This window comes from Loxodonta africana, chromosome 18, assembly GCF_030014295.1.
Source record: "Loxodonta africana isolate mLoxAfr1 chromosome 18, mLoxAfr1.hap2, whole genome shotgun sequence".
Classification (NCBI taxonomy): Eukaryota; Metazoa; Chordata; class Mammalia; order Proboscidea; family Elephantidae; genus Loxodonta; species Loxodonta africana.
This window is the reverse complement of record NC_087359.1, coordinates 46,091,615-46,119,127: the sequence shown is the minus strand read 5'-3', so window position 1 is coordinate 46,119,127 and position 27,513 is coordinate 46,091,615. Positions and strand designations below refer to the sequence as shown.

The 27,513-nt window shown below is 44.4% G+C and overlaps 1 protein-coding gene across 2 annotated transcripts in view; it reads right to left on the bottom strand.

Annotated features, from left to right (window-relative positions):
- SCPEP1 (serine carboxypeptidase 1) overlaps positions 1-24,756 on the bottom strand; it is a 28,544-nt gene extending 3,788 nt beyond the window's left edge. The window contains exons 1-12 of one of the 2 annotated variants that reach the window (XM_003414603.4): positions 24,571-24,701; positions 22,797-22,945; positions 16,121-16,210; positions 13,042-13,197; positions 12,611-12,685; positions 10,741-10,813; positions 7,259-7,296; positions 5,529-5,657; positions 4,541-4,634; positions 3,126-3,239; positions 1,191-1,328; positions 2-165 (exon numbers count right to left, since the gene is read on the bottom strand). In XM_003414603.4, coding sequence (XP_003414651.1) covers positions 2-165; positions 1,191-1,328; positions 3,126-3,239; positions 4,541-4,634; positions 5,529-5,657; positions 7,259-7,296; positions 10,741-10,813; positions 12,611-12,685; positions 13,042-13,197; positions 16,121-16,210; positions 22,797-22,945; positions 24,571-24,637 — 1,287 coding nt within the window. In that variant the 5' untranslated portion in view covers positions 24,638-24,701. Of the gene's footprint in view, position 1; positions 166-1,190; positions 1,329-3,125; positions 3,240-4,540; positions 4,635-5,528; positions 5,658-7,258; positions 7,297-10,740; positions 10,814-12,610; positions 12,686-13,041; positions 13,198-16,120; positions 16,211-22,796; positions 22,946-24,570 lie in introns of both variants that reach the window. The other variant, XM_064271278.1, reaches the window with a different exon arrangement.
- Between the last annotated feature and the right edge of the window lie 2,757 nt (positions 24,757-27,513).

Here is a 27,513-nt window from a genome sequence, read left to right as displayed (position 1 = left end):
CCATGTGCCCTGCTCCCAGAATCCAGTAGAAAGCCAGGTTCTTGTAGGACTTGACAAAGGCAGATGTTTGAGAAGATTTCGGGTCACTGTATAGAGCTTTCCACTTCAGCTGACTGAACCTGGACAGCTCTGGCCAGTTGAGTTTCCGCACCCAAGCCTCCTGACCTAGAGAGGGACAAGGAGAAAGGCTGGGCATTAATGGCAGGGTGGAGCAGAAAAAAAAAAAAAAAATTTAGATCCTATAACTTGGTGCTTCCCAAACTGTAAGGTACATAAAAATTACCCCCAGGGTCTTATTAAAATGCAAATTTGGATTCAGCAGACCTGGGGTGGGGCTGAGAACTTCCTAGCAAGTTCCCATTGATGCTGCTGCTGGGGTTCTCAGTTCAGTCTTTAAGTGCCAAGGCCGACTGGCAGAAATCTACCAGCCTAACTGTTTTTCTGCCTCTGGCTCTCCCACTGCGATATGCTTTTAAGGAAGAAAGTCAGGGAACTCCATGAAGGGTGGTGGGTAAGTCAGGAGGCCTGAGAAGTCTCGCAGATGAGGAGACGGTAACCTCGATCACCTGAGCTGTTCACAGGAAAGCACAGGATCTTTTCAAACTGTCCTTAGTGCCCTTTGCTTACAAGTCATAAAAATACTCAGTCCTACTGATTTCAAGAAACATATCACACCTGCCAGATCCGGTGCCTCCATCTGACTAATGGTTCTAAGAACCCGGCCTCTGAGCCTCTCCCTGGCCCTACTGAAATCAGAAGCGAGCACATGGGTGGCCCTGAGTTCTCAGATGTAGAGTCCTGTAGAGTTTAGCTTTAATTCACTTTAAAAGCTTAACTTCTAACTCTGAGACTGCACACACACTAGGTTTTCCCTCAATTAAACAGTGCACCTGCCCAGCAGTCAAGAAGATATTTTCTTTCTTATGGTACTTTGTGGTGGAGGTGGTGTGTTGTTCCTTTTTTTTTTTAATGATACCTAAGGGCCTCAAAACCTGCAAGGGCTCAGGCTTCTCTGAAGGGTCACAGCCACAAGCAGCTTCTCCTTCTTCAAAAAGTCAAGGCCAGGAGCAGACGGACATAAGAGGAAATGGCCTCAGTCCTAGCATTTAATGCTGCCAACCCTAATACCTGTTCCCTTCCAGCTCAATGCATGAAACTGCCCCCACATGCCCCTCAGGGTCAGCTCCTACCTATGGTGTCCACGATGAGATCGAGCTGTCCATTATACACGGTCACGTTGACCCCGGCTTCTAGCAACTCGTCCACGATGCTGATGACCGGCTTCATGAAGTCTCCCTCCATGTTCATGAAGACATTTGTAGCCTGAGCTGTACGTGGGAAAGGATAAATGTAGCAACTCGGAACCTACCAGAACAAGAGGCTCCTTTCAGCCGACAGCGTCCTTGGCTCCGGCACCTAAAAGTAACTACTGTGTGGCACTCAGCAAGGGCTTGGCCTGTGCAGATGCTTCACAAACCAACCCAGGGACTAATCAATCCAGAAATCCAGGTCCTGAGATGCCAGAGTGGAGGAGAAACACAAACAGCATACAGTCTAGTCACCCAAGAGCTTGATATGATAGCCAATCCCATTTTTACAGGGGAACTGAAGCTTGGAGAAGGCTACGACCCATGCATACGAGGTAGGCAGAGGTGTAGAAAATATTTAGGCTGGTCATCTCAGGGAAACACAGGCTTTGGGCCAATGTTCATTTTCCTCCTTTGCTGAGTATCAACACCAGAGCCAAGGTTAAAGACCTGAACAAGTAAGGCCATCTTTGGTAGAAAGCCAAATCAGATACCTCCATTCCAAGCTGCCATGGAGTTGGCTCCCGACTCATGGTGACCCCACACGTGATGGGACCTGGTCCTGCTCCATCCCTATGATTGGTTGGGGATTGAACTATTGTGGTCCTGGCTGATTTTCAGAAGTAGGTTACCAGGCCTTTCTTCCCAGTCTGTCCTAGTCTGGACGCTCCACTGAAACCTGTTTAGCATCATAGCAACACACAAGCTTCCATTGACAGACGAGTGGTGGCTGCACGTGAGGTGCACTGGCCAGGAACTGAACCTGGGTCTCCTACATGGAGGGCAAGAATTCTACTGCTCAACCACCACTGCCTTCCCATTCTGGGCTAGCCCTCGGTAAAGTCATGTGGGTGACAAGCCCCAGGCAACAAATGATTCCTGTGGGATTCCTGATCATCAGCATCAACACCATATTAAACAACAACAGCAGTTTCCATTTATTCACAAGCTGCTCTGCTAAGCAAGCACTTTACAAGCAACATCCTACTTCTTCATCACTAGCCTGGAAGGTGAGGAGCCTTATGTGATGGGTAAAGAAAATGAGGCTCAGAGAGGCTGAGAAACACGCCCAGACTCAAAGAATGGAAACCTGGGATATGAACTCAGGCCTTGCTAACTTCCAAGTATGTATGCTTAGCTACAAACGAGAATTCAAGACACTGGGCATATTGTCCAAGGACAGCTTATTTTTCCTTGACTATACATAGATACATCTGGGGCCAAAGGGAGTCTTCTCTATCAGTGATCTCCTGCAAAAATGTAGTCCCCTTACCTGCCCAGCCATACCAAACAGGGAGGATACCTATAATCAGGGCCTTGAGACCAGGATGCATTAGGTGCCCTGGCATCAGGGCGCTTGGGGAGGCCAGCAAGAGAACTGGTCAAAAATTGTCCAAGGACATGGGCGTGTCTGACACCCTGCAAAGGACCTTTGCCTGGAAGTCACACCTGCCACCAACTGGGGCTTTAAGTATGGATTTTTTTATCTTAATTTTTTATTATGGAAAATTTTCAAACTTCTACAAAAGAGTGTTATCATTCTCAGATACCCACACCTGATTTCAACAATTATCAACTCATAACCATTCGTGTTTCATCTCTTTCCCCATCCACCCCTTCTTTCAAACCAATTTTGACATGTCATTTACTATGTCCATATGTGTTTCTTCACCTATAAAATGCGGACAATAAATAATACTGTTTACCTGCATACCATCACCACCAACAAAACTCATTCTACAAATTCAGGCCTTTGAATATGCATCTCTCTTCTCCCCCAAACTCTACATACGACATTTAATTAGGTGACATAAATACCTCCCCAGGAGTAATCCGCAGGAATAATTTTGAGCTTCTTTCTGATGGGGCCGTTCATGAGCTGACTCAAGGAGTCTTGGTGTAGGTATCTCACATGGCGCTGAAAAAGACGAACTAAAACCAAACCGGTACATGGTGAGTCAAAGGAAATAAAACTAAGAAGACATCTTACTAATGGACCACAACTACCAGAGCCTCCACCAGACTGAGTCCAGTACAACTCGATGGTGCCCGGCTACCACCACTGACTACTCTGACAGGGATCACAATAGAGGGTCCTGGACAGAGCTGGAGAAAAATGTAGAACAAATTTTTAACTCACAAAAAAGACCAGATTACTGGTCTGACAGAGGCTGGAGAGACCCCAAGAGTATGGCCCCTGAACACCCTTTTAGCTCAGTAATGAAGACACTCCTGAAGTTTACCCTTCAGCCAAAGATTAGACAGGCCCGTAAAACAAACGGAGACTAAAGGGGCACACCAGCCCAGAGGCAAGGACTAGAAGGCAGGAGGGGACAGGAAAGCTGGTGATTGGGAACCCAAGGTCAAGAAGGGAATGTGTTGACATGTCGTGGGGTTCGTAACCAATGTCACAAAATACATGTACTAATTGTTTAATAAGAAGCTAGTTTGTTCTGGAAACCTTCATTTAAATACAACAATAATGGTAGTAAAGTAATTAATAAAAAGAAAGAAAAAAAAAAAACTAAGATATCTTTCCCCAGCCATTGGAGACTGCAGTAAGAGGGAGAGTTTCAGCTGCAAGGTGAAAAGGGTCACCTTGATTCACCCCAGATAGAGGAACAAAGTCAGAAACATGTTGAAAGTAGAGATCTTTTATTATTTCTGATTGCTGCAGTCTATGTACTCTGGGGCCATCTGGGTTACCCTGAGTGGCCAAAGAAAATCAGCTAAGAATTGGAATCTAGACTTTTGAAGCCTTTATATACCTCTTATTGATGGAGGATGCTGGGTCAGCTGAAAGAGAACTTGAATTCAACCATTAAAAGAACTGACATTGTAATTTAGTATAGAAAAGTTGGTTTCCAAAGTTCAGAACTAGTATGCTAAAGTGAAAAAAGCCTGATACTAAAAGACTACCTAGTGTATGATTCTATTATATGAAATGTCCAGAAAAGGCAAATCTATGGTGATAGAAAGCAGATGAGTAGCTCCTGGGGTTGAGGCGGGGAAAGGGAATCAACTGTGGAGAGGCACACAGGGTGGTAGAGATATTCTAAAACTGGATCGCAGCGATGGCTGCACAACTCTGTGAATATACTAAAAACACTGAACTTAAAGTGGGTGGGTTTTATGGTATGTAAGTTATATGTCAATAAAGATGTTAACAAAAATTCGGTTTCCTCTTGCATGTAAGCTGAAGCAAGGTCTCACAAACTTCAAGGTCCACTCACCTAGATGGCTCTGTGTGAATTCCAGGCTCGACTCCTTTGCAGGCACTGGGGTATTTTTAGTTAAGATGTTATAGAAGTTCACCCCATCTGTGTTCTGAAAAATAAAAGTACATTTGGCTATCTGCTTTCTTCATTTGTTCATTATCAAAGTTTCAGAACAGAGAAGGCACTCGAGGCTCTATCTTAGCCAAGGACAGCTTTCACTTTGTAAATGTGCTAGGACAGCAAGAAATGCAGCTCTGAAGGCTCAGAAGCCAGCTGGGTCGGCCCACTCTCCTGGGCTTGGGGAGCAGTTCCCATGAATTGAGTTCATATGCTGCGGAAGAGAACCAAGGTCCTGGGTGTTAATTTACCTGAGAACACTGCTGCAGAGGCCCCTACACACCTGAGTCCTGGCCAGCACATCTTTCTCTATGGCTCACTGGAGTCAGAGTGTTCTACCACCAAGTAAGGGATATACTGCCCCAAACTACACACTCCTCTCTGCAGATCATAGTCTTTCTTACAGAACCCATCGTACATTCAGCGGGGGGACAAGCAAGTCTTGCAGGCCTGGGCAGCTTTCTAACTCTGTAACAGGGCTATTAAGGAGCCCTGGTGACACAATGGTTAAGCACTCAGCTGCTAACTGAAAGGCTGGCTGTTTGGACCCACCCAGTGGCTCCGCAGGAGAAAGCAGACCTGGCAATCTGCTTTCTAAGATTACAGCCTAGAAAAACCTATGAGGCAGCTCTACTCTGTCACATGGGGTTACTAGGGTCAAAATTGGCTCAATGGCCCCTAACAACAGCAACCAAAAGGCTGCTACATTCCTGCTCAGACCCATCGGGTATCAATCGCACAGTTTATTGTTCAGAATAAGTCGGTGGAGGTCTCGGGATAAATCCCAATCCTACCAACACCAGCCCCTTCATTTTTTTTTTTTTTCCATAGGCCCTGTACCCCTAAGAAGCAGTCAACTGGTTTCCCCAAGCACGTTCCCCTTTACCTGCTCAATGACCGCTTCTGCTTCCCCCCACAGCTGGGTGGCCTCCTTGTAGTATCCCTTGTTTACAGCATTCAGGACTTGCTCTGCAACCTTGGCTACCTCGGCCAGACCCTGGTCGTCCAGGAGAGACTAGAATGCAAACCAAGAACAAAAGGGCACACTTAGGGACAGCAATATGGAATTGCTGCTGTTGGGGGTAAGGTGAGGAAAGGGAGAGGAGGAGAAAGGAGAGCTTACCTATGAAAGCATATCACTACAAGCCACACAGTTCGGCAGTTACTACTATCGTTACTGGGCTTTATACTTTACAAAGCAAGTTAATATTTAACTGCTCCCCGCTAACTTTATTAGGGGTGCGCACCTCATAAACCATTTTTTGTCTGACCACCAGCTGCAAATCATGAACCTTAACTGGAACCTGCTTTGAAGATAAGTGCTATAAAATACATTTTTGGGAAAAGTGGTACAGTTTGGAAATGGACTGGATTTTAGATTAAGAAATTATTGTTAATTTTCTTAGACAAGAGTATTGCAGTTACGTAGGCGAACAGCCTTATTTTTAGGAGATGCATGAAAAAACCAGGCATAAAAATTCATGATGTCTGCCAATTTATCTCCAAGTAATTTGGCAAAACTAACACATGTACACACAAATATTTACTGATGAAAGATACACAGCAAGATGTTAACTGAATCTAACTGGTAGACATGTGGGTGTTCACAGTAATCTTTCAATTTTTCTGCATGTTTGAAATTTTTTATAATAAAAAGTTGGGGGTCTCCTTTGCCATGAGACCAGAAGAACTGGATGGTGCCCAGCTACCACTCCTTAACATTTTGATCAAAGATTGTATAGAAGAAACCTGACCAAAAGTTGGAAAATGCAGAATAGAATTTCAAATTCTCATGGAATGTAGACTTTCTGGAGCCACAGAGGGTAGATGAACCTCTGAAACTACTGCCCTGAGATAATTTTTAAGGCTTAAACCAAAATTACCCCCAGAAGTCTTCCTAAAACCAAACAATAGTTTAGCTTAACTAGTAAAAAAATGTCTGCTCCTTGAGCACTATGCTCTTTTAAGAATATATGGGATCAAAACAACAAGAGCAACTCGAAAGGTTAGATAGGAACTTTAGGGGGCAATGAGCTTATCTTAACGTGGGAGGAACAACTCAGAAAGGGAGGGTGAGAATGGTTGCATAACTTGAAGAACGTAATCAATGTCACTGAACCGTAGATGTAGAAATCATTCCACTGGCATATGTTTTGTTGTGTATATTTTCACCACACATACACACACACAAATGTTTCTTGTATGTAGAAAAAGGGGATAACTGTGCTGATGTTTATTTGTCCCTAAGATGTTGCTTATTGTCTTCAATACGACAAGGCCTAATAATCCCCCCCCTAAAAAAAAGCCAAACCCAGTGCTGTCGAGTCAATCCCGACTCATAGCGACCCTATAGGACAGAGTAGAACTGTCCCATAGCGTTTCCAAGGAGCGCCTGGCAGATTCGAACTGCCAACCCTTTGGTTAGCAGCTGTAGCACTTAACCACTACGCCACCAGGGTTTCAAAGGAGCAGTTAAAGAACAGAGGTCATTAAGCTGATGACAGCATTAACCACACAGGCAAACTTGGCCAGCTTCCTCCTTACTGAGGACAAAGCCAGGGAGTTGAGCTGGACTGTTCACCACAGCAGTGCAGAGGTGAGGACCCATCTACTTACCATGCTGTACAGGTAAGGTCCCCAGGAAAGCACCGAATCTAGAAGAATGCACAAATTTACAAAATAAGTCTGTTGCAAAGAAAAACCTAGCTGTCTTCCCAAAGCAGAAAGGGACAGATGCAGGAACTGACCAGTAGCTTTGGGTTTGAAGGCTCCCTAACTCATCAGTGCCCACACAGGAGATGAGCTGACAGGAGATGGACGGGTTCGAAAGCAATCTATGGCTCCTTAGGACCAAGTGACCTCGTCCTCTGGGAGTTGGGACAAGGGTGAAGGAGAGGTCCTTCAGCTGACTCTGAAGAACTGATGGCACATTAATTTGGTCTGATACTGGCCCAGCACGTGGATCACAGCCAGTGATGGCATCCCCACAGGCAGGCTGTAGGTGGACAGGTGGAAGCTCTTATCTGCAGACTTCTAGGCTTTCTGACAGCTTAAAATACCTCCCCGCCCTTATATTTCTGCTGTACATCCTATTTGCTCTTCCTGCTTAGAGCCACTAGCTTCTGCCAAGGAGCTAACTAAGGAAGAAGGCTAATGAGTCGAAACTCAAGCATCTGGGGGTACAGTGCCAATCGATTTGTTTCTATTCCATAAACATATTGAGAATTTACTAAGGACCTGAAGGCAGCAAAGAGCTTTAGTAGATGTAAATGAGTAGGATGATGCCTGTCTATCATGGATTGAATTATGTCCCTCCAAAAATGTGTGTATCAACTTGGTTAGGCCATGATTCCCAGTATTGTACGGCCGTCCTCCATTCTGTGATTATAATTTTATGTTGAGAGGATTAGGGTGGGATTGTAACACCATCTTTACGCAGGTCGCCTCCCTGATCCAAGGTAAAGGGAGTTTTCCTGGGGTGTGGCCTGCACCACCTTTTATCTCTCAAGAGATAAAAGGAAAGGGAAGCAAGCAGAGAGCTGGGGACATCATACCACCAAGAAAGAAGCACCAGGTGCCGAGCACGTCCTTCAGATACAGGGTCACTATGTGAAGAAGCTCCTTGGCCAGGAGAACACTGATGAGAAGGCCAACAGAGAAAGATAGCCTTCCCTTGGAGCTGACGCCCTGAATTTGGACTTGTAACCTGCTAGACTGTGAGAAAATAAATTTCTCTTTGCTAAAGCCATCCATTTGTGGTATTTCTGTTATGGCAGCACTAGATGACTAAGACACTGCCCCAAAGAGGATAGACAGACTTGGTTTAGACAAGCTCACAATTTTGATAACACTAGGAGAGGCAGGTGCCACAGAGAGACAAGCCAAAAAAGTACTAAGGGCCTCAATCTGTAAAGCACATTTAACTGTGTTAACTCCTCGGCTCAAAAACCTTCAATGGCTCACTAGCACCAAGTTTCCCAAAGTATGTTTCAAGTAACCTCAGTCCTGTAGGATTTTAATCTAGGTATTAAAAGACAAAAATGGTCCTTTGGTTAAATACCTTTGGAGTTATGCAAAATATGATGGCATATTTCTTTTTTTTTAATTGTGCTTTAGGTGAAAGTTTATAGCTCAAGTTAATTTCTCATACAAAAATTTATACACATATTGTTTTGTGACATTAGTTGCAATCCCCACAACGTGACAGCACGCTCCCCCTTTCCACCCCAGGTTCCCTGTGCCATTCATCCAGTTCCTGTCCCAGACAGGAGCCACCCATGGTCTCATGTATCTGATTGAGCTAAAATGCACACTCCTCACATGTATACTAATTTTTGTTTTATAGTCCTGTCTAATCCTTGCGTGAAGAGTGGGCTTTGGGAATGGTTTCAGTTCTGGGTTAACAGAGCATCCAGGGGCTATAGTTTCAGGGGTTACTTCAGTTTGTCAGACCATGAAGTCTGGTCTTTTTAGGTGAATTTGATGACATATTTCTTTACTGCAGGACTTCTCAGAGCCTTTAATGTGCCTGTGAATCCCCCGGAGGTGGAACCAGTGTTTGGCACTTCCAAAATTTACTTGACTATGGAACCCTTCTTTGTATACCACCTCACTGGACTGAGATTCTTCAGAATACACCCTGAGAAATGTAGGCATACCAGATTGTCTGTGACCTACCTTCATCTTCAAGCCTGTGTCTTTGTTTAGTTTCTTGAAATACCGAATTGTTTGCACCCCATGCCCTGTTTGATCTAGACTAAGGATTGACAAACTTTTTCTGTAAAGGGCCAGGAGGACCTGTGAGGACCAGTGCTGTGATTTTCAATCAGACATCTGCTGGGCCCTCAAGCCTTCAGTCAAGGCTCTAACAGTTTCAAGATGTCCTATGAGGTCCAAACAGGAAGGGAAAACAAACAGTAGCCCTTTTCTCCATACTGACTCAGACCTCGGTTTTGTGACATTTTAGTCCTACCCTGGAGATGCCAAGAATAAAGGCAAGAAAGCACTGTTCCATTTAGCACCAGAATATCCAAAGCTATTAGGGACCCAGCTCAGTCACGAGCATTGTCACATATCACAAATCGTAAATGTACACTGAGATGAGTTTTGGTCATTGCCTATACCCATGTAATTGCCACCCTAATCAATATATACAGCATTGACACCCTAGAAAGTTCCCTTATGTTCCTTTCCAGCCCATGCCCCTCCTTCCTCCAGAAGCAACTCTCTTCTGATTTCTAACCCCAGAGTTTCCTTTTGCCTGTTAAACACCACTTTTTGTTAGGTTAGAACAATAATTCTCATCCAGGAGCCATTTTGTCCTCCAAGAGACATTGGACAACGTCTGGAAACATTTTTGATTGTCACAATGGGGGTGGTGCTACTAGCGTCTAGCTGGGAGACAAGGGATTCTGCTAGTCATCCTACAATACACAGGACAGTCCCCTACAAGAAGGACTGCATGGCTCAAATGTCAACATGCCAAAGTTGGGAAACCCTGGGTCAGAGTTAACCCAAGTAAGATGTTACATCTGCTGACTGAAGCCACACCCCGGATGTCTGCAACATAAACAGCTCTTATCTGCATTCCCAACAAAGACCTTCATTATGAAACTGCAAATCTCTGATTGCAGGACCTGATGATAATCTCAAATCGCCATCAACAGGAGTGACAGATGGGAATTTCACTCCAAAATGCCTGTTCCAACATCAGAGTGGTGGAAGGAATGAACTGAGTCAGACTGACCTGGGTTTGAACCCTGACTAGGCCACTTATTTTGTGCTAGAGGACAAATTACATCACCTTTCTGAGCCTTGACAATGCCTTCAACCACAGACTTGGATGCTTTTGTTGTGAGAATGAAATAAGAGAACTCAGTCCAGCCCTCAGCGGCCCATGGTAGGGGCTCTGTAAATGAGTTCTCATCCCCAAATCTCTCTAATGCTCCTAAAGCAAATACCTTCTGTGCTGACTTCTCTCTCCAAGGGCCCAGAAGTGTCTGCTGCCTTGGTCTTTGATTGGAACAACACAGCCCAAAAGTCCCAGGGGTGGTTGAGGGAAAGCGGAGTAAATAAATGCCTGAAAACCCCATACTTACCAATAGGCGAGATCCAGGAGTCACCCAAAGCAACCCCTGCAAAGTTGCACTTGATGCTCCCTTCCTGAATGGCCTGAAAAAAAGCAGCCAAGAAACGGCCTTGCCCAGGGCACACAGGGGCCTCCATGCCCTCCCTCAATTCACCTCTAGCCCATGTGTATTCTCACTGACCAGCTGAGCACTTAATATGTTAGGTATTCTTCTAACCCCTTTCTTTGTCTTCACAAGTGTGTGTAATACATCCACCCACATATAGATGTTTTGTTTTACAAACAAGGTATCTCATAATGTTCTACAACTTGCTCTTTGTTTTACAAACAACGTGTATCTTATAATTTTCTACAACTTGCTCTTTCCACTTAACAATACCCGCAGGACAACTCTCCTTGCTTAGTACATACAGAGCTATCTGTTCTTTATGACGGCTGCAAAGTGCTCCAACATGGAAGGATGTGCCTACTTTAAGTTGTCCCCAACTGACAGCCATTGATGGACAGCCATTTATGGACATTATAAGCAATGGTATAATAAACATCCTCTAAAACACACATCAACAAACAAACAACAACAAAAAACCCAACCCAGTGTCATTGAGTCAATTCTGACTCATAGCCACCCTATAGGACAGCATAGAACTGCCCCATAAGGTTTCCAAGGAATGGCTGTGGATTTGAACTGCTGACATTTTGGTTAGCAGCCAAGATCTTAACCATGGTGCCATGAGGGCTCTCAAACACACATATGCATAAGTATTTCCACAGGACAGATTCCTGGAAGTGGAATTATTGGCTTAAACGGCACATGTATTTTAAAAGTTGACAGATACTGCCAAACAACCCTTTTAAAATGATTTCCCAATTTCCAATCTAATCAGAAGTGCATGAGAGCACTTATTTCCCAGACCTCTTACCAAAACTCGGTGTTATCCATCTTTTAAATATTTGCAAATCTCATGGGCCTGGTTTCCTAATAACAGTTGGGAATTTTTCATCTATCCCCAGGCTCGTACTATTTCTTCTATAAAATGCTCATCCACATTCTCTGCCTGTTTTTCGCCTGGGATATTATCTTTTTCTTATGGATTTACTGAAATGAATGCCTTTTTCTACTCTATGTTTTACTGAAATGTTTTCCTCGTCTATCATATGTCTTTTAAAATTGTATATGGAACTCTCAGAAGTTTTAAATTTGTGTGTGGTCTAAATATGTCAAGCATCCTTTTCATCTTTTGCGTGTTTTATCTTGTGAAAGAAAGCTTTTCCTACCCAAGATTATAAAGCTTTTCTCCTGCATTTTCAGGCACTCTAAGAATTTTTATTTTTAGATTTGTAATCCATCTACAATTTATTTTACATAAGGCAAAAATCCAACTTCACTATTTTCCAAATAGCCATTTGTTTCCATACCATTTATTAAATATTCTATTCTTCCCCAATGATTTGAAATGCCATCTTACTACATATATGTACGATACAAATATATTTATAAATTTCCAAACATTTAATACATAAATATATTACAGCGATGTTTATTATATAAAATACTTATAGGTGTATATATGTATGTATATACATAACACACACACACACATTGTTTATATTCTGCTTCTAGATTCTTTACCCTGTTCTGTTCAATCTATTTGTCTGTTCCTATGCCAGTGCCACACTGTTTTCCTCACTGTAGCTTTAAAGTTTGTTTAATATCGAATAAGGCAACTTTCACTGTTATTTTAAAAACTTTTCTTGGTTATTGTTACAGACTTACTCTTCAGGCACGAGCTCCTAGTGAAAGCACGTTCACGTGAGTATTAAAAAGTAACATGATCCGTTTTCTGTCCAAAACCAAAACAACAAGTCATCTTTCCTGTTACCTTATGAAGCTGTAGACCAATGCCAGCCGCCATTTTCCCTCCATAGGACTCTGAGAAAATGTAGAATGGAATTGTCTAGCAAGAAAAGTAATATACAAAGAAGTAAAATATCCTGAGTGGTTTTTAATTTGCATAAACTGATTTCAAAGTTCTATTGCAGGTAACAGGCCAGACAAAACAAGTCTGCCTTTGTTCCCCCCCACCCCCTTATCTTGTCTGACTAGAAAACTGACTGCAGGGTCATTCTTTCCAGCTAAAAGTCAGCTTTACAGATGACAGAAACAAAAGCCCATAACCCAATCTTGTATGTGAAAAGATTCTCTCTGAAATCAGCTGGGTATTGATTTCTCAAGGAAGTTTAAGTTTATTCTCATGGATGTCGTGTTGGCTACTATCAGCCCCTGACTTAGCTGTTCCCAGTCTTGGCTTACCTGGAATTCTCTGTGGCAGTCAAAGAACGTTTTCAGGAGAACCATCATGTCTGAAGCCACCATGTCAAGGTTTTTGGTGTATGCGTCACTCGCGTTCACATAACTGAACCCAGTGCCCACAGGATTGTCCACAAACAGGAGACTGGCAGACTGGAGCTACATGCCACAGAGGAAAACCAATGCTGCAGTCAGTCAGTTGGTCAATAACTATCTTCTGAGCATCTTACATGAGCGCAGCAAAAACCACACAAGTGAAGATAATCACGGGGTTATGATCCTGTTGTTAAAAGGGATTTTCTTTTACTATAAAAGATGGGAACACAGACTGGCAAAGCATTAGCTGGAGAGGCAAGAGGGAAAGATAGCAAAGACATGGGGATCAAAGAATCCAAGCTGTCGCTTTTCACACAATACAAATGTTATGAATTGAATTGTGTCCCCTCAAAATACATGTCAACTTGGTTAGGTCATGATTCCCAGTATTGTGTGATTGCCTACCATTTTGTCATCTGATGTGATTTCCCTACATGTTGCAAATTCTATCACTCTGATGTTAATGAGACAGATTAGCAGCAGTTATATTGATGAGATCTACAAGACTAAATAGTGTCTTAAGCCAATCTCCTTTGAAGTATAATAGACAGAAGCAAGTAGAGAGATAAGGGGACCTTATACCACCAAGAAAGCAGCACCAGGTGCATAATGTATCCTTTGGACTCGGGGTCCCTGTGCCTGAGAAGTTCCTTAACCAGGAGAAGACTGATGACAAGGACTTTCCCCTAGAGCCCATAGAGAGAGAAAGCCTTCCACCGGCGCTGATGCCCTGAATTTGGACTTACAGCTTACTAGACCGTGAAAGAATAAATTTCTCTTTGTCAAAGCCATCCATTTGTGGTATTTCCTTTACGGCAGCATGAGATGACCAAGACAACCACCCCCTGTCAATCTGAACAGTGGCTCTAAGCAGTGAGAGTATTCTCAAGGCCTGAATACCATGCATCAGTTCTCTTCAAGATGAATCCAACTTCCACATTGGCCTGACTTCCCTGTACTATGAGAACAGAATTTATTCTAATGTCTTTTCCAAAGAGGCTTAGAATTACAGAATTTTACAACTGGAAGAATCCTTAGTAATGACATAGTCCAGCCATGTCCTTTACTAGTCAGGAAGTTAATGCCCAAAAAGGGCCCGGGACCTGTCCAAGGTCACCAAGTTGGGTAGGTAATGGCAACATCAAGGCTAGGACCTGGGTCTTCTCACTCTTGGTTTTCTTTGCACCAGCCATGCTGCCCTCTTGGCTCTGAGAGGCTTGGGTCAAGCTAGTGGGGTAATCTCCTACTGCAAGTAGAAGTTACATCTTAGTTGGAGCTGAGTACAGGAGTGTTCCAGGCAAGGAAACAGCATGTGCAAAGACCCTGAAGCAAGAGTAATAAGGTACAATTAAGGAAGACCAGTGTAGAGACAGATGAGAAATTCAAAGGACTGAGAGGGGACCCTACATTGAGTCTTAAAGTAGTTGTGATTATTGTGACGTGGATGTGAATGGGTGGCCAATGGAATGTAGTCCAAGCCAAGGACATTGCCGTGGCAGAAGAATGAAAGTAGAGTGTACATGGCTAAGTGTCAAGAGACGGGCTGAAGGTAGGCAGGGGCCAGATTATGCCTAGGAGTCTGATCAGACCTTTTAGGTAACTGAAGACGTTAAACAAGGGAGTGATTTGGATTGGAGATGGCAGTCTGCAAGCAGCCACTGGTGGTGATGGAGAAGACAGGATAGATGAGGAATATTAAAAATATTTGGGTATTCGAAGCTAGCTCTTCAGACAGGGATTAGACTGGCCTATTTTTACGACAGAAAATGATACCGGTAAGGAGTGAACTTCTTGGCTCAAGTAGCCACATGAGACTATGTGGGCAGCTCTTGTCTGGAGGTAAGATGAGAAGGCAGAGGAGGACAGGAGCCTGGCTGAATGGACATGCGGAATACAGGGTGGAGGGGGGAACGTGCTGTCTTATTAGGCGGAGAGAAGCTAGGAGTGTACTGCAAGGTGTGTTTAAGTTTTTGTATGAGAGACTGACTAGATCTGCAAACTTTCACTTAAAGCACAATTAAAAAAAGAAAAAAAAATTGGGGGTATTAAACATAAAGTTAACTCATGACCCAGCAGTTCCACTCCTACGTATATACCCAAGAGAAATAAAAATATATGCCCACACAAGCACTTGTACACAAATGCTTATAGCAGCATTATTCATACGGAAACAACCCAAATGTCCGTCAATTGATGAATGGATAAACAAAATGTGGTACGTCCATACAAGAGAATATTATTTGGCAATAAAAAGGGATGAAACTACATGCTACAACATGGATGAACCTTGAAAATATTATGCTACGGGAAAGAAGCCAGTCAAAAAGAACATTCTGTATGATTCCGCCCATATGAAATGTTCAGAACAGGCAAATCTATGGAGACAGAAAGCAGATTAGTGGTTGCCGGGAGCTGGGAGTGAGGGGGCGGGGGTTAGAAGGTAAGAGCTAAGGGGTATGGGTTTTTTGGGGGGTAATGAAAATGTTTGAAAGCTGTTGTGGTGGTTGCATAGCTCTGTAAATGCACTGAAAAGCCACTGAATTATATACTTTGAAGGAGTAAATTATACAGCAAGGTAGACAAGAGATGAAAAGATTAGAGGCTGCGGAGAGAGAGTGGGATCCCAGAAACTGAGATTTCAGAGATGGGTACTATGTGTCTAACAACAAGGTCCAGGGTATGGCTGCTAGAGTAGGTTTCTGAAGGCAAGTAGAGAGAAAGGTCACGGGGATGGGAAAGCCATGAGGGAATGGTGTGGGCGAACAGCAGAGGAAACAGCAGACGCTGGGCTAGAGAAGAAGCCTGTGGACACGCACCCAAGGCCTCAGTATAGCTGGGGAAGATGGACCACATGATGGTGGTGGTGGTAGGGGAACAGGGCAGAACTGCTAAATTTGTAACTCCACTCAGAGTTGGGAGGGCAGGGTGGGGCTCAGCCTCTGAGAGCCCACACAGCAGGTTTCGTTAGGGGCAATCCTCACTGTACCCAGGTGGTATTTCGCGGTTGGAGATTACTGTCAAGGGGCCCGATTTCCTCAAAGTTTCCAAATCCAGTGCTGGAACCTCCTGGACCCCCCTGTGGAAGAGAAAGAAACAAAAATAAATCCAGGGAAAGTTGTAGTTATACCTGTCATTACAACAGATAATCACATTCACTATAAATGATTTTGGCAGGGTCAGAGTTGTACACAAAAGATACAATTCACCCAATGAATTGGGGCTTCTACACAAATCGAACACCCTGGGTAACTGTGGAGTCTTCTTTGTTTGAACAGACAGACCTGGACTAAGAGCTCCTTGAGGGAACTTCCCTAACTCCTGATTCCCTAGTTTGGCCTTACCTGCCACAGGGCTCACTGACCTTCACACTTGGAAGAGACCTTAAAGAACATTTCGTCCAACTCCCCTCAGGTCAAAGATGAGCAGTAAGATTCAAAGATGGGATAGGGCTGGCCAAGGTCACTCGGTCAATTAGCGGCTCAGCCTGGACTAGATCCTGGGCCTCGTGACTCTCCACTCTACCAACCCCTCCCTGCCATCGCTTTGATGTGGGAGACTGTCCTCAGAGTCCCTGTGGACTGATAAGGAACTCAGACTGCAGGAGAACTTAAATAAGGAGATTCTCAGGCTCTAACATGGCAGATGAAAAGTCCTGGGGCAGGAGCATTTGCTGCTCTGGGTACCCACACGGTGGGGCGAGGCAGGGTTCTGAACTGAAGCTCGATGCTGGGTGCCCCCACAGGCAACTCTGGTGTGACTGTGAGAGACAGAGGTTCTGTGAGGTCTGATGGATTGAGAAATGGGAAGACAGAAGAGAAACCAAGGGGCAAAACAGGGGCAGGAGACAGGGAAAGGTTGGTCAGTGCTTTGACAGACAAGATCTAGGGTGCCAGCTAGCCTGTGGAGACCATGAGGAGAGTGTTATTAGCTGAGGTGGGGAGATAGGCCTAGAACAAAAGAATACTGCCTCCCTGCGCACAAACAGGCTGAGGAGGGAAGGGAGACATGCACAGAGAGAGATGGAATGGAATAGTTCAGGCAAAACGGGGGCCAGGGCAATTCACGGAGGAAAATCTAAAGGAAAAAGAAAAAAAGACAAGGCAGATTTGGGGTGAAGAGGTAACATGACAACTCAAGAGCACCCCAATAAAGAAAGACTTTATGAGACTATTTAATGTTCTAAACCAGTACTAAGGTAAATATTATTAAATTGGGAAGCTATAAAAAAAAAAAACACCCTAATTATATACAGTTTGTAGCTTAAGATTTCCTAACACAGCAGTAAAAAGTCCATGAACTAGATAGAGATGTTCATCACAGCGTTATTTACAACAACAGCAAAGGTGGGGACAGATTAGGACTGTCCAGCAGCAGGGGAACTGGTTAGTATGTATTGGTTCCTCTAGAAGATGGAATGTTACCCTGCCATTCAAAATCAAGGACTAGGAGAAACTATGTGGCAATGTGGAAAAATGCATACTATGTAATAAATTGAAACCAAGTGGGGCACAAACACAGATACTTCTTAGACTTAACCAAATACCTCATGGGATTGGTTTACTGGGTTTGAAAGCCTAGGACCGTAGTCTCATGGGACAACTCAGTCAATGGCATAAGATAGTACGTAAACTTTATGTTCTATATCCTAGCTTGGTGAGTAGCACCTGGGGTCATAAAAGCTTGTGAGCAGCCATCTCAGACACAACTATTGGCCTCTATAAAAGAAACAAAGTATAAGAGAAAGACGGAAAGTAAAGACTCAGAGAAGAAACTAGTCCACAGGACTCAGTCTACAGGAACCACCAGCTCATTTACCCTGATCACAGAAGAGCCAGATGGTGCTAGCTACCACTACTGACAGTTCTTATCAGGTACACAATAGATGGATCCTGATGGAAGTATAGGAGCAAAATGTGGAACACAACTCAAATTTTTAAAAAGTCTGGACTTACTGGACCAGTTGAAACTGAAGGACTCCTGAGACTATAGCCCTGAGATACTCTTTTACGCTTTGAACCAAAACTATTCCATGAAGTCACCTTTTAGCTAAATAACAGATTGGCTCATAAAATGAACACTATCATCCATGAGTACTGTGCGCCTTTAAAAAATCATCTATATGAGACCAAACGGTCAACATTTACTCAAAAGCATAGACGAGAAGGCAGGGGGGCAGGGAAACTAGATTACTGGAAATGGAACAATTAGAATGGAAATAATGAGAAAGTTGACACACTGTGAAAACTGTAACCAATGTCACTGAACAAACTGTGAGGAAACTGTTAAACGGGAACCTAATTTGCTGTGTAAACTTTCACTGAAAGCACAATAAATATTTTCATTTTATATATATATGAAAAATACTGAGGCCAACTACGTATCCTCGCATGGAGGCTGAGTTTCTTTTGCCCAGTGTACCACTTACTGGGATAAGGGTAGAACCAAAAGAAAAGGGGGAAGCTGGAAATCCTTGGGGGCTTGGTCTTTGTAGCAGAAACCCGTTTCCCCTTTCTGATTTTGATAAGCCATGATGACAACAGGAGTGACCTCCCACCCCCACCCCAAAATGGCAACGGCAACGGGAAACTGGCTGGAGGACACATTTATTCTGTCGGAGAACATTCCATTGTACAATCTTTTTTTGCCTAGGCCTTGGGATAGGACACTGCCTTGGCTCCTCTGAAACGCGGTGAATGTGTCAGTGGACCAACTGCAATGCTTAAACCTCTGGGAAGTGCACCTGAAATAGCGCAGACGATGCGACCTGATTCTCAAAGATGCCCACAGAGAAGTCAGAGCTTGCTTCCTCTGCAGGCTATTAAAATAGATTTCCTTTTAATCTAAATTGAGCTTTTTTTCCCTTAATCATAATCCTTTTTCTTCTCCCTTGGGTCTCTGGGGAAATGGAGAAGAGCAGGTTAGCGTCTGTCAGGGGTCTACCTTCAAAGAGCACCTCATCTCAGGGCTAACCTGACCAGGGAGTCACAGACCGGCGTCTATAGGGGCTCAGGCAGCATGGAGCAAAGGAAACCAGGAGGGAGCTGGGAGGCCCCCGGAGAGTGCCTCCCCTGTCTGGAGCTCTGGGGACAGTGAATTCACACCCCAAGTTGCTACTAGTTGCCCTTGAGTGACTCACGGTGACCCCATGTGTGTCAGAGTAGAATTGTGCTCTATAGGGTTTTCAACGGCTGACTTCGGAAGCAGATTGCCAGGACTTTCTCCTGAGATGCCCCCAGGTAGACTTATACCTCTAACCTAACACAGATGAGCATGTTAACTGTGCTAGATCTCCTCATTTTTGGAAAGAAGGAAATTTCCTGATTTTAAAATGGTGGCAATCGATTCAATTAAACCACCTACTCTGCAGTCAACCAAAGGACAGTTTTCAATCTCTGAAAGTCAGGGCTTTTCGAATTGTGTTCCCGTGAGAGCAGAGACAGAGCCTCAGGGGCAGCCTGGGCAAAGGGGAGGGTGCGCAGGTCGGGGGGCGGGGCACAAGGGGCTCTGCACTCCTTCCCCTCGCCAGCCAGGGAACTTCCGCTTTTTTCTGCCTGGGCTTACTTATTTATGTAAGCTTTCACTTAGGGACAAATAGTTCCGCTGTTAAGAAAAAGTCTGAAAACCACTGAAATCCCCCAGATTAGAAAACAGAGGTCCAAAGGAAGGAAGTGTCTTCCTGCAGGTGGCAGGAAGGCTACCCAGAACCCAGGTCTCCCAGCTGGCAGGCCTGGGCTTGTCCACTGCTCATCTGGCTCCATGACCTTGGCCTTCAGCAGCACCTTGGCCTCCAGCCACTCTTCACACTTGACAAAAGTTCCATGGGCTGATACACATGGGTTCTTCTGAGACATGTTCATATCTGCACCGTCTGGCTGGTGGGGGCAATGCTGGTTCAGTGGTAGAATTCTCACCTTCCACGCAGGAGACCCAGGTTTGATTCCTGGCCAATGCACCTCGTGGGCAGCCACCACCCATCTATCAGTGGAGGCTGTGTGTTGCTGCCATGTTGAATGGGTTTCAGCACAGCTTTCAGACTAAGATGAACTAGGAAAAAAGGCCTGGTGATCTACTTCTGAAAAATCAGCCAAAGAAAACCTTACGAATCGTAATTGTCCAATCCCATTGTGCATGGGGTCACCATGAGCCGGTGGCCAGCTAGACAGCAGCTAACAACAACCGCAACCACCACTGGGCTGAGCCTCACCTCCAGCTCTTAAAGGAGCCACATGCGATAATCACAAGAGAGAGGGACCCCCCTCCCTGCAAACTGATCATCTTTATTCTACCCAGAAAGGTATCAAAAGGCTTAGGAGGCAGGGTCCTTCCCTACTGGCAGTTTTGGAGGAAGTTGCATTTGCATTGCATGGAGCTGAGCCCCGGGATGCCTGTTTACTAGTGAGCCCCCTGCCCCCAACCCCCCTCGCAGGGCCATGCCCACATTTTCCAGAAGGGAAATTGAAGCGAGACCATGCTCCTTAACCCCTCCCTAGAGACTGGTCTTCCAGGTAGGCGTGGACCATCTCTGGACAGATATTTCAGGAATACCAGGAAGGATCTTTGGCCTGCTCTCAATTCCACAATCAGAGATCAAGATTAAAACAGGAACATGCTCCGGGACAGGGTAGGGCTGAAAATTCACAGTAAGATACAAAAGGCTGGTGGCAAACTCTTTCGAAAAATTGGCTTTTTGGTGGGACTGTAAAATGGTGCAGCCATTTTGGAAAACAATCTGGGAGTTCCCTGAAAATTAAACTTAGAGTTACCATACAAAAAAAAACGAAAAAACAAAAAACCAAAACTGTTACTGTGGGGTTGATTCTGACTCATAGCAATGCTATAGGACAGAGTAGAACTGCCCCACAGAGTTTCCAAGGCTATAATCTTTATGAGAGGAGATCACCAGTCTTCTCCTGTGGAGCTGCTGGGTGGGTTTGAACTGCCAAGCTTTCAGTTAGCAGCCAAGTATTTAACCATTGAGCCACCAGGGCTCCTTTCTCCACAGATATTAAAAAAAAAAAAACAAAACCCGTTGCCATCAATTCCAACTCATAACGCCCCTACAGTTCAGAGGAGAACTGCCCCATAGGGTTTCCAAGGAACAGCTGGTAGATTCATACTGTGGATTTTTGGTTAGCAGCCAAGCTCTTAACCACTGTACCACCAGAGCTCCAAACTTACTATACCCCAGCACCCATTGCCGCTTAGTTGATTCAGACTCATAGCAACCCTATAGGACAGAGAACGGCCTCATAGACTTTCCAAGGAGCACCTGGTGGATTCGAACTGCTGACCTTTTGGTTAGCAGCCGTAGCGCTTAACCACTATGCCACCTGGGTTTCCAGAGTTACTACATGACCCAGCAATTCCACTCCTAGATATACACTCAAGAGAAATGAAAACCTATGTCCATACAAGAACTTGTACGTGAATGTTTACAGTAGCATTATTCAGGCTAGACGAAAGGTGGAAACAACCAAGTGTCCATCAGCAGAGGAATGAACAAACAAAATGTGTGTATCAGCCATAAAAAGGAATGAAGTACTGATATAAGCTCCAACTTGGATAACCCTTGAAACCATTATGTTAAGTGAAAAAAGCCAGTCAGAAAAATCCACATATTATGTGATTCCATTTATACAGAAGTCTAGAATGGGGAAATCTATAGATACAGAAAGGAGAGCAGTGGTTGGTTAGGGCTGGGGAGAGGGAAGGATAAGGAGTGAAAGCTACACGAGGCCATGAAAATGTTCTGAACTTGATATGGAGATTGGTTGCACATAAGGGTATATATACCAAAAACCACCAAATTGTACATTTTATTTTTTATTGTACTTTAGATGAAGGTTTACAGAGCAAATAAGTTTCTCATTAAATACCTAATACAGATATTGTTTTGCGACACTGGTGGCCCAAATTGTGTGCATTTCAAATGGGTAAAATATATGGTGTGGGAATCATGTCTCAATAAAGCTGTCTAAAAAAAAGAAAAAGGTCAGCATTCCCCAAGGGCAAGCAGTGTAGGGTCTAGAAAAGGATTGGGAGGAGAAGAAGAAAGAAATAAAGACTGGTCACGTATCCTGTCTTTGCTTCTGAACCTTTCAATGCGTATAAAATCTAACGTACTATTAGGCACTTTCAGTAAGGGGTCTTGCAACTGGCTTGAATCATATTAAGAGACCCCAGCAAAAGGCTGGGATCCCTTCACCCTGTGATTTAGGCTCCTTGGCTATACCATTACCTCAGTTAGACTCAGATGGATGTGGAGCCTCCAGCTCTAAGACACCCCCAGCTGGCTGCTGGACCAATCAAATCAGGGCTTCACTGCTGAGCAGCCTGCCTTTGCACCCCTACCCAACAGAGAGAAGTCCCGGTAGTGCAGATGATTAATGTGCTCAGCTGCTAACCATAAGGTTGGTGGTTCAAGTCCACCCACAGGTGCCTCAGAAGAAAGGCCTGGGGATCTACTTCTGAAAAATCAGCTATTGAAAACCCTGTGGAGCACTGTTCTAATCTGACACACATGGGGTCATCATGAGTCGGAATCAACTTAATGGCAACTGATTGGTTCTGGTTACCCGGTCATGAGTCCTTGGGAACAAGAAAAGCAATAAGTGGGGGAAACCTGACCCCAACCCCAGTGCAGGCAGCAAAGCCACTTTTACCTGAAGCCACATGACCAGGGGCAGTTCTGAGAAGTTCTTGCAGGGGTTGGTGGCATAATAGAGCCACCAGAACATGTGGGCATCCTTGCGGACTGTCACATAATCCCATACTTCCTTGCCCTCCTCCACGGGCCGGCTGACAACAGTTCCTGAAACAGAAGCACAGTTGGATTTCCCTGAAGAGTGTCTAATGTCCAGGTAAATTCCAAGCCTGGTAGATGTGGCCATGCTGGGTCAGAGATGAGCTGTTTCACGTTTTTAGGTGATTTAAACCCACTGCCATCCAGTTGATTCCAACTCACAGCGACTCTGTAGGACAGAACAGAACTGCCACATAGGGTTTCCAAGGCTGTAAACCTTTATGGGAGCAGACTACCACATCTTTCTCCTGTGGAGCAACTGGTGGGTTTGAACCACTGACCTTTCATTTAGCAGCTCAGCACTTAACCACTGTGCCACCAGAGACATGTATGTGTGTGTGTATATATTTATATGTATGTATATATAAATGTGTGTGTATATTTGTTTGTATATATATATACACACACACACTTATGTATATATGTAGGTATATATAATGTATATCTACCCCCATAGGGGACAGACTTTCCTGCCTTCTTTCTCTTTTCTCAAATTTCAAGCCCTCTGACAAGTTAAAGAACAAAAACTGGTTCCAAAAGAGAAGAGTCAGGAGTAGATGAAGAAGAGATGTTGTATTGCAAATTATATGAATGGAGGTTGAGAAAACCAGAAAGTGGCCAGAAGAGCAAAACATTCTACATATGGCTAAAACATTACAGATGTGGCTAGAAGATGTCTCCTTGGGCACTTCTCTCTCTCTCTCTCTCTCTCTCTCTCTCTCACACACACACACACACACACACACACACACACGGTAGATAACTTTTACCCTTACTCATACAAGTAAGGCAAGATTACAGTCTCCCTGAAAATGACAGATATGGATCCGATCACTTTGGACCCCACCCCTGCACTCCTCCCTTCCCTGGCAGGGACCACTGTTAAAATTTTGCGACCACTGTTAAAATTTTTCAGACAACATATTTTACAACATTTCCCAGACAAAAAGCTGAAGGGCCAAATGACCCCCATTTTACAAAAGGGAAAACAAAAACTATTAAGCAACTGTCTAAGGTCACATGATAAGTGTGTGGCCAGTTCAAATCCTCAGTTCTTGATCCAGACCAGCAGACATTTTGGTGAGCCATTAAGAGTGAAAAGAGTCAAAAGCAGTTTGTAAATCATCATTTTAAAAACGACAAGATTTTTGTCAAAAAATTTCCATGTGCGGGGAGATGTTACCTTGTCCGTTCTGAACAGAGGGGAAAACTCTTATCTCAATAAAGGTCTCATTCATGGTACGGCTTTAAGAGTCTTTTTGACCACATGTTTTAGCTCAAAAAAAAAGGCATTATAACCTCATTTAGTAGTCACAGAAAAAGGAGGTGGAAACCTCAAGATCGTGGAAGGCTCATCGATCGGCAGTTTCCACAAATAATACATTATTGCACAACGGCTTCTACTAGGACAGGGAGGAAGGCGGGGAAGCCAGAGCCCAGGACAGGGTAGAGGAAGCATTTACAATAAAAAAGCAACAACAAAAAACGGGGTGGGTGAGTTCAAAATCAATATAAGAACAGGGAAAAAGAGACCTGTCAAAAGTACAAGCCCACTAACAAACTCTCCTCACCCCTGGAAAGAGAAAGAAGCACGAGTCGCTGATGCGGATTTCGCGACCTTTGCCCGAACCTACCTGCGCTAATGCTGAGCAGCAGCAACAGCAGCCGCGGGACGGGGCAGGAACACAGAGCCAGCTCCATGATGACCGCCGTACAGCAGCATCAGCAACAGGCTGGACCCGGCGCCCGATCACGTGAGGGCGGCGGGCGGGGCCGGAGCCTGCGCGGATCCGAGGCGGAGCCAGGAAGTTCCGAGGCGGAGCTTGGAGGCTCGGAGGCGGAGTCTGGGCGGGCCAGGGGCGGGGCCTGGCGGAGCGGCTCGCCATGTCTCGCGAGCCCTCTGCCGGGCGGTCAACCAGCATCCTCTCCATGGTCCTCGGGCCGTTCGTGTTAGTCTACCTCGTTCTGTGGGGTTTTGGGAAAAGGACCACGAGGGAGAGCTCGATCGCCGAGGCGTTTAGTGTAGTACATTTGAGTAGGATTTGAGCGTGCAGGTTTGGTTCGTGCCACTGGGCTGCGAGGCTCCGGAGGAAGAACTGCAAGCACGGTCCTTTCTGCCCCGCCCGCCTCTTTCTTCCCCAACAAAAGGCCTGAAATTTCAGAAACTGAGGCATCTTCCCCAAAAGCCTGACCCAGCTGATGGTTGGAAACTGCGCTTCCATTTTCAGAGATTTGCTTTTTAAATTCCCTTTCTTTGTAAATCCCGTATATTCTGGATGTTTTAGAAATTCAAAAAAATTTTAGATTACACAATCGTTGTTGACATTTGGAATTTTTTTCTAGTCTTTTTACTTCGTTTTTTTAAACACGATAATAAAACTACTCTTTAAAAAATCTTAAAAGCTTATCGTTGACATTATTTTGTGTTACTTTGTCTTCATAACAGGCATTTTAAAGAGAAGAAAGGCTTGGGAGGAGAAAGGGAGGAAAAGTGGATGGCAGAGATTTGTGTGTGTGTCTGAAGGTCATTTTTATCATTTTTTTTAATTTTTATTGTGCTAAAAGCGAAAGTATACAAATAAAGTCAGTCTCTCATACAAAAATTTATATACACCTTGCTATTTTTATATACTCCTAGTTGCTATACCCCTGATGAGACAGCACACTCCTTCCTTCCACTCTCTCTTTTCGTGCCCATTCGGCCAACTTCTGAACCCCTCGCCCTCCCATCTCCCCTCCAGACAGGAGCTGCCCACATAGTCTCATGTGTCTACTTGGTCCAAGAAGCTCATTTTTCAACAGCATCATTTCCTGTCCCATTGTCCAGTCAAATCCCTGTCTGAAAAGTTGGCTTTGGGAATGGTTCCCGTCTTGGGCTGACGGAAGATCTGGGGACCATGACCACTAGGGTCCTTTTCGTCTCAGTCAGACCATTAAGTCTGGTCTTTTTATGAGAATTTGGGGTCTGCATCCCACTGCTCTTCTGCTCCCGCAGGGGTTCTCTGTTGTGTTCCCTGTCAGGGGAGTAATCAGTTGTAGCCAGGCACCATCTAGTTCTTCTGGTCTCAGGCTGATGTAGTCGCTGGTTTATGTAGCCCTTTCTGTCTCTTGGGTCATTTTTATTTTTTAGGGCTTCTGAATAACTCACCTCAATGAGCTAGGAAACAAAATACATCCCAGGCTGTATGAGGGTCGGATTACCTCTAAATGCTGTCTCAAATGTATGTGTGATGGTCAACAACGAATGTCATTAGGGGATTGCAAATTAAAACAATGAGATACCACTACACTCCTAAATTGTTAGTTGTGAGATGCCACAGGGTTTTCTAGGCTTTAATCTTTACGGGAGCAGGTCGCCAAGTCTTTCTTCCAAAGAACTGCTGGGGGATTCAAACCCCCAACCTTTCGGTTAGGAGTGCTTAACCTTTGCACCATTAGTGCTCCTTATAGGACATTTTGTGTGTGTGTTTGTGTGTGTGTGCTTTAGATGAAGGTTTACAAGCAATTTAGTTTCTCATTAAACAATACGCATATTATTTTGTGACACTGGTTGCCAACCTCATGACATGTCAACACTCTCCACTTTTCGAACTTGGGTTCTCCATTACCAGCTTTTCCTGTCCCCTCCTGCCTTCTTGTCTTTACCCCTGGGCTGGTGTGCCCATTTAGTCTTGTTTTCTTTTATGGGCCTGTCTAATCTTTGGCTGAAGGGTAACCTTAGGAGTGGTTCAGTATTGAGTTAAAAGGATGTCTGGGGGCCATACTCTTGGGGTTTCTCCAGTTTCTGTCAGGCCAGTAAGTCTGGTCTTTTCTTTTTGGTGAGTTAGAATTTTGTTCTCCATTTTTCTCTGGCTCTGTTGAGGACCCTCTATTGTGATTCCTGTCAGAGCAGTCAGTGGTGGTAGCCAGGCATCACCTAGGTGTGCTGGATTCAGTCTCTGGTGGAGGCTGTGGTAGTTGTGGTCCATTAGTCCTTTGGGCTAATCTTTTCCTTGTGTCTTTGGTTTTCTTCATTCTCCCTTACTCCAGACCAGGTGAGACCAGTGGAGTATCTTAGATGGCTGCTCACAAGTTTTTAAGACCCCAGGTGCTACTCAACCAAAGTAGGATGTAGAACATTTTCTTTATAAACTGTTACGCCAATTGAGCTAGATGTTCCCTGAGACCATGGTCTCCAGTCCTCAGCCCAGTAATTTGGTCCCTCAGGGAGTATGGACATCTCTATGGAGCTTCAGTGACCTTGCCTTGGTCAGGTTGTGCTGGCTTCTCCAGTATTGTGTACTGTCTTACCCCTTACCAAAGTTACCACTTATCTATTCCTTACAGGACATTTTTAAGGGAATGAAACTATTTTGAATGATATTGTAACGGTGGACACTGACATTACGTATTTATCATATATTTGTATGTATGTATATATGCTGTTAACCACAGTGCCACCAGGGCTGTATGTATATATAGAGATAGCCCTGGTGCCACAATGGTTAAGAGCATTAGATTACAGGAAAATAAAACTTCTTTTTTTTTAAAAAATTTCCATGTATCTACTGACTACCAAGAGTCCCGGTTGCTGAGTG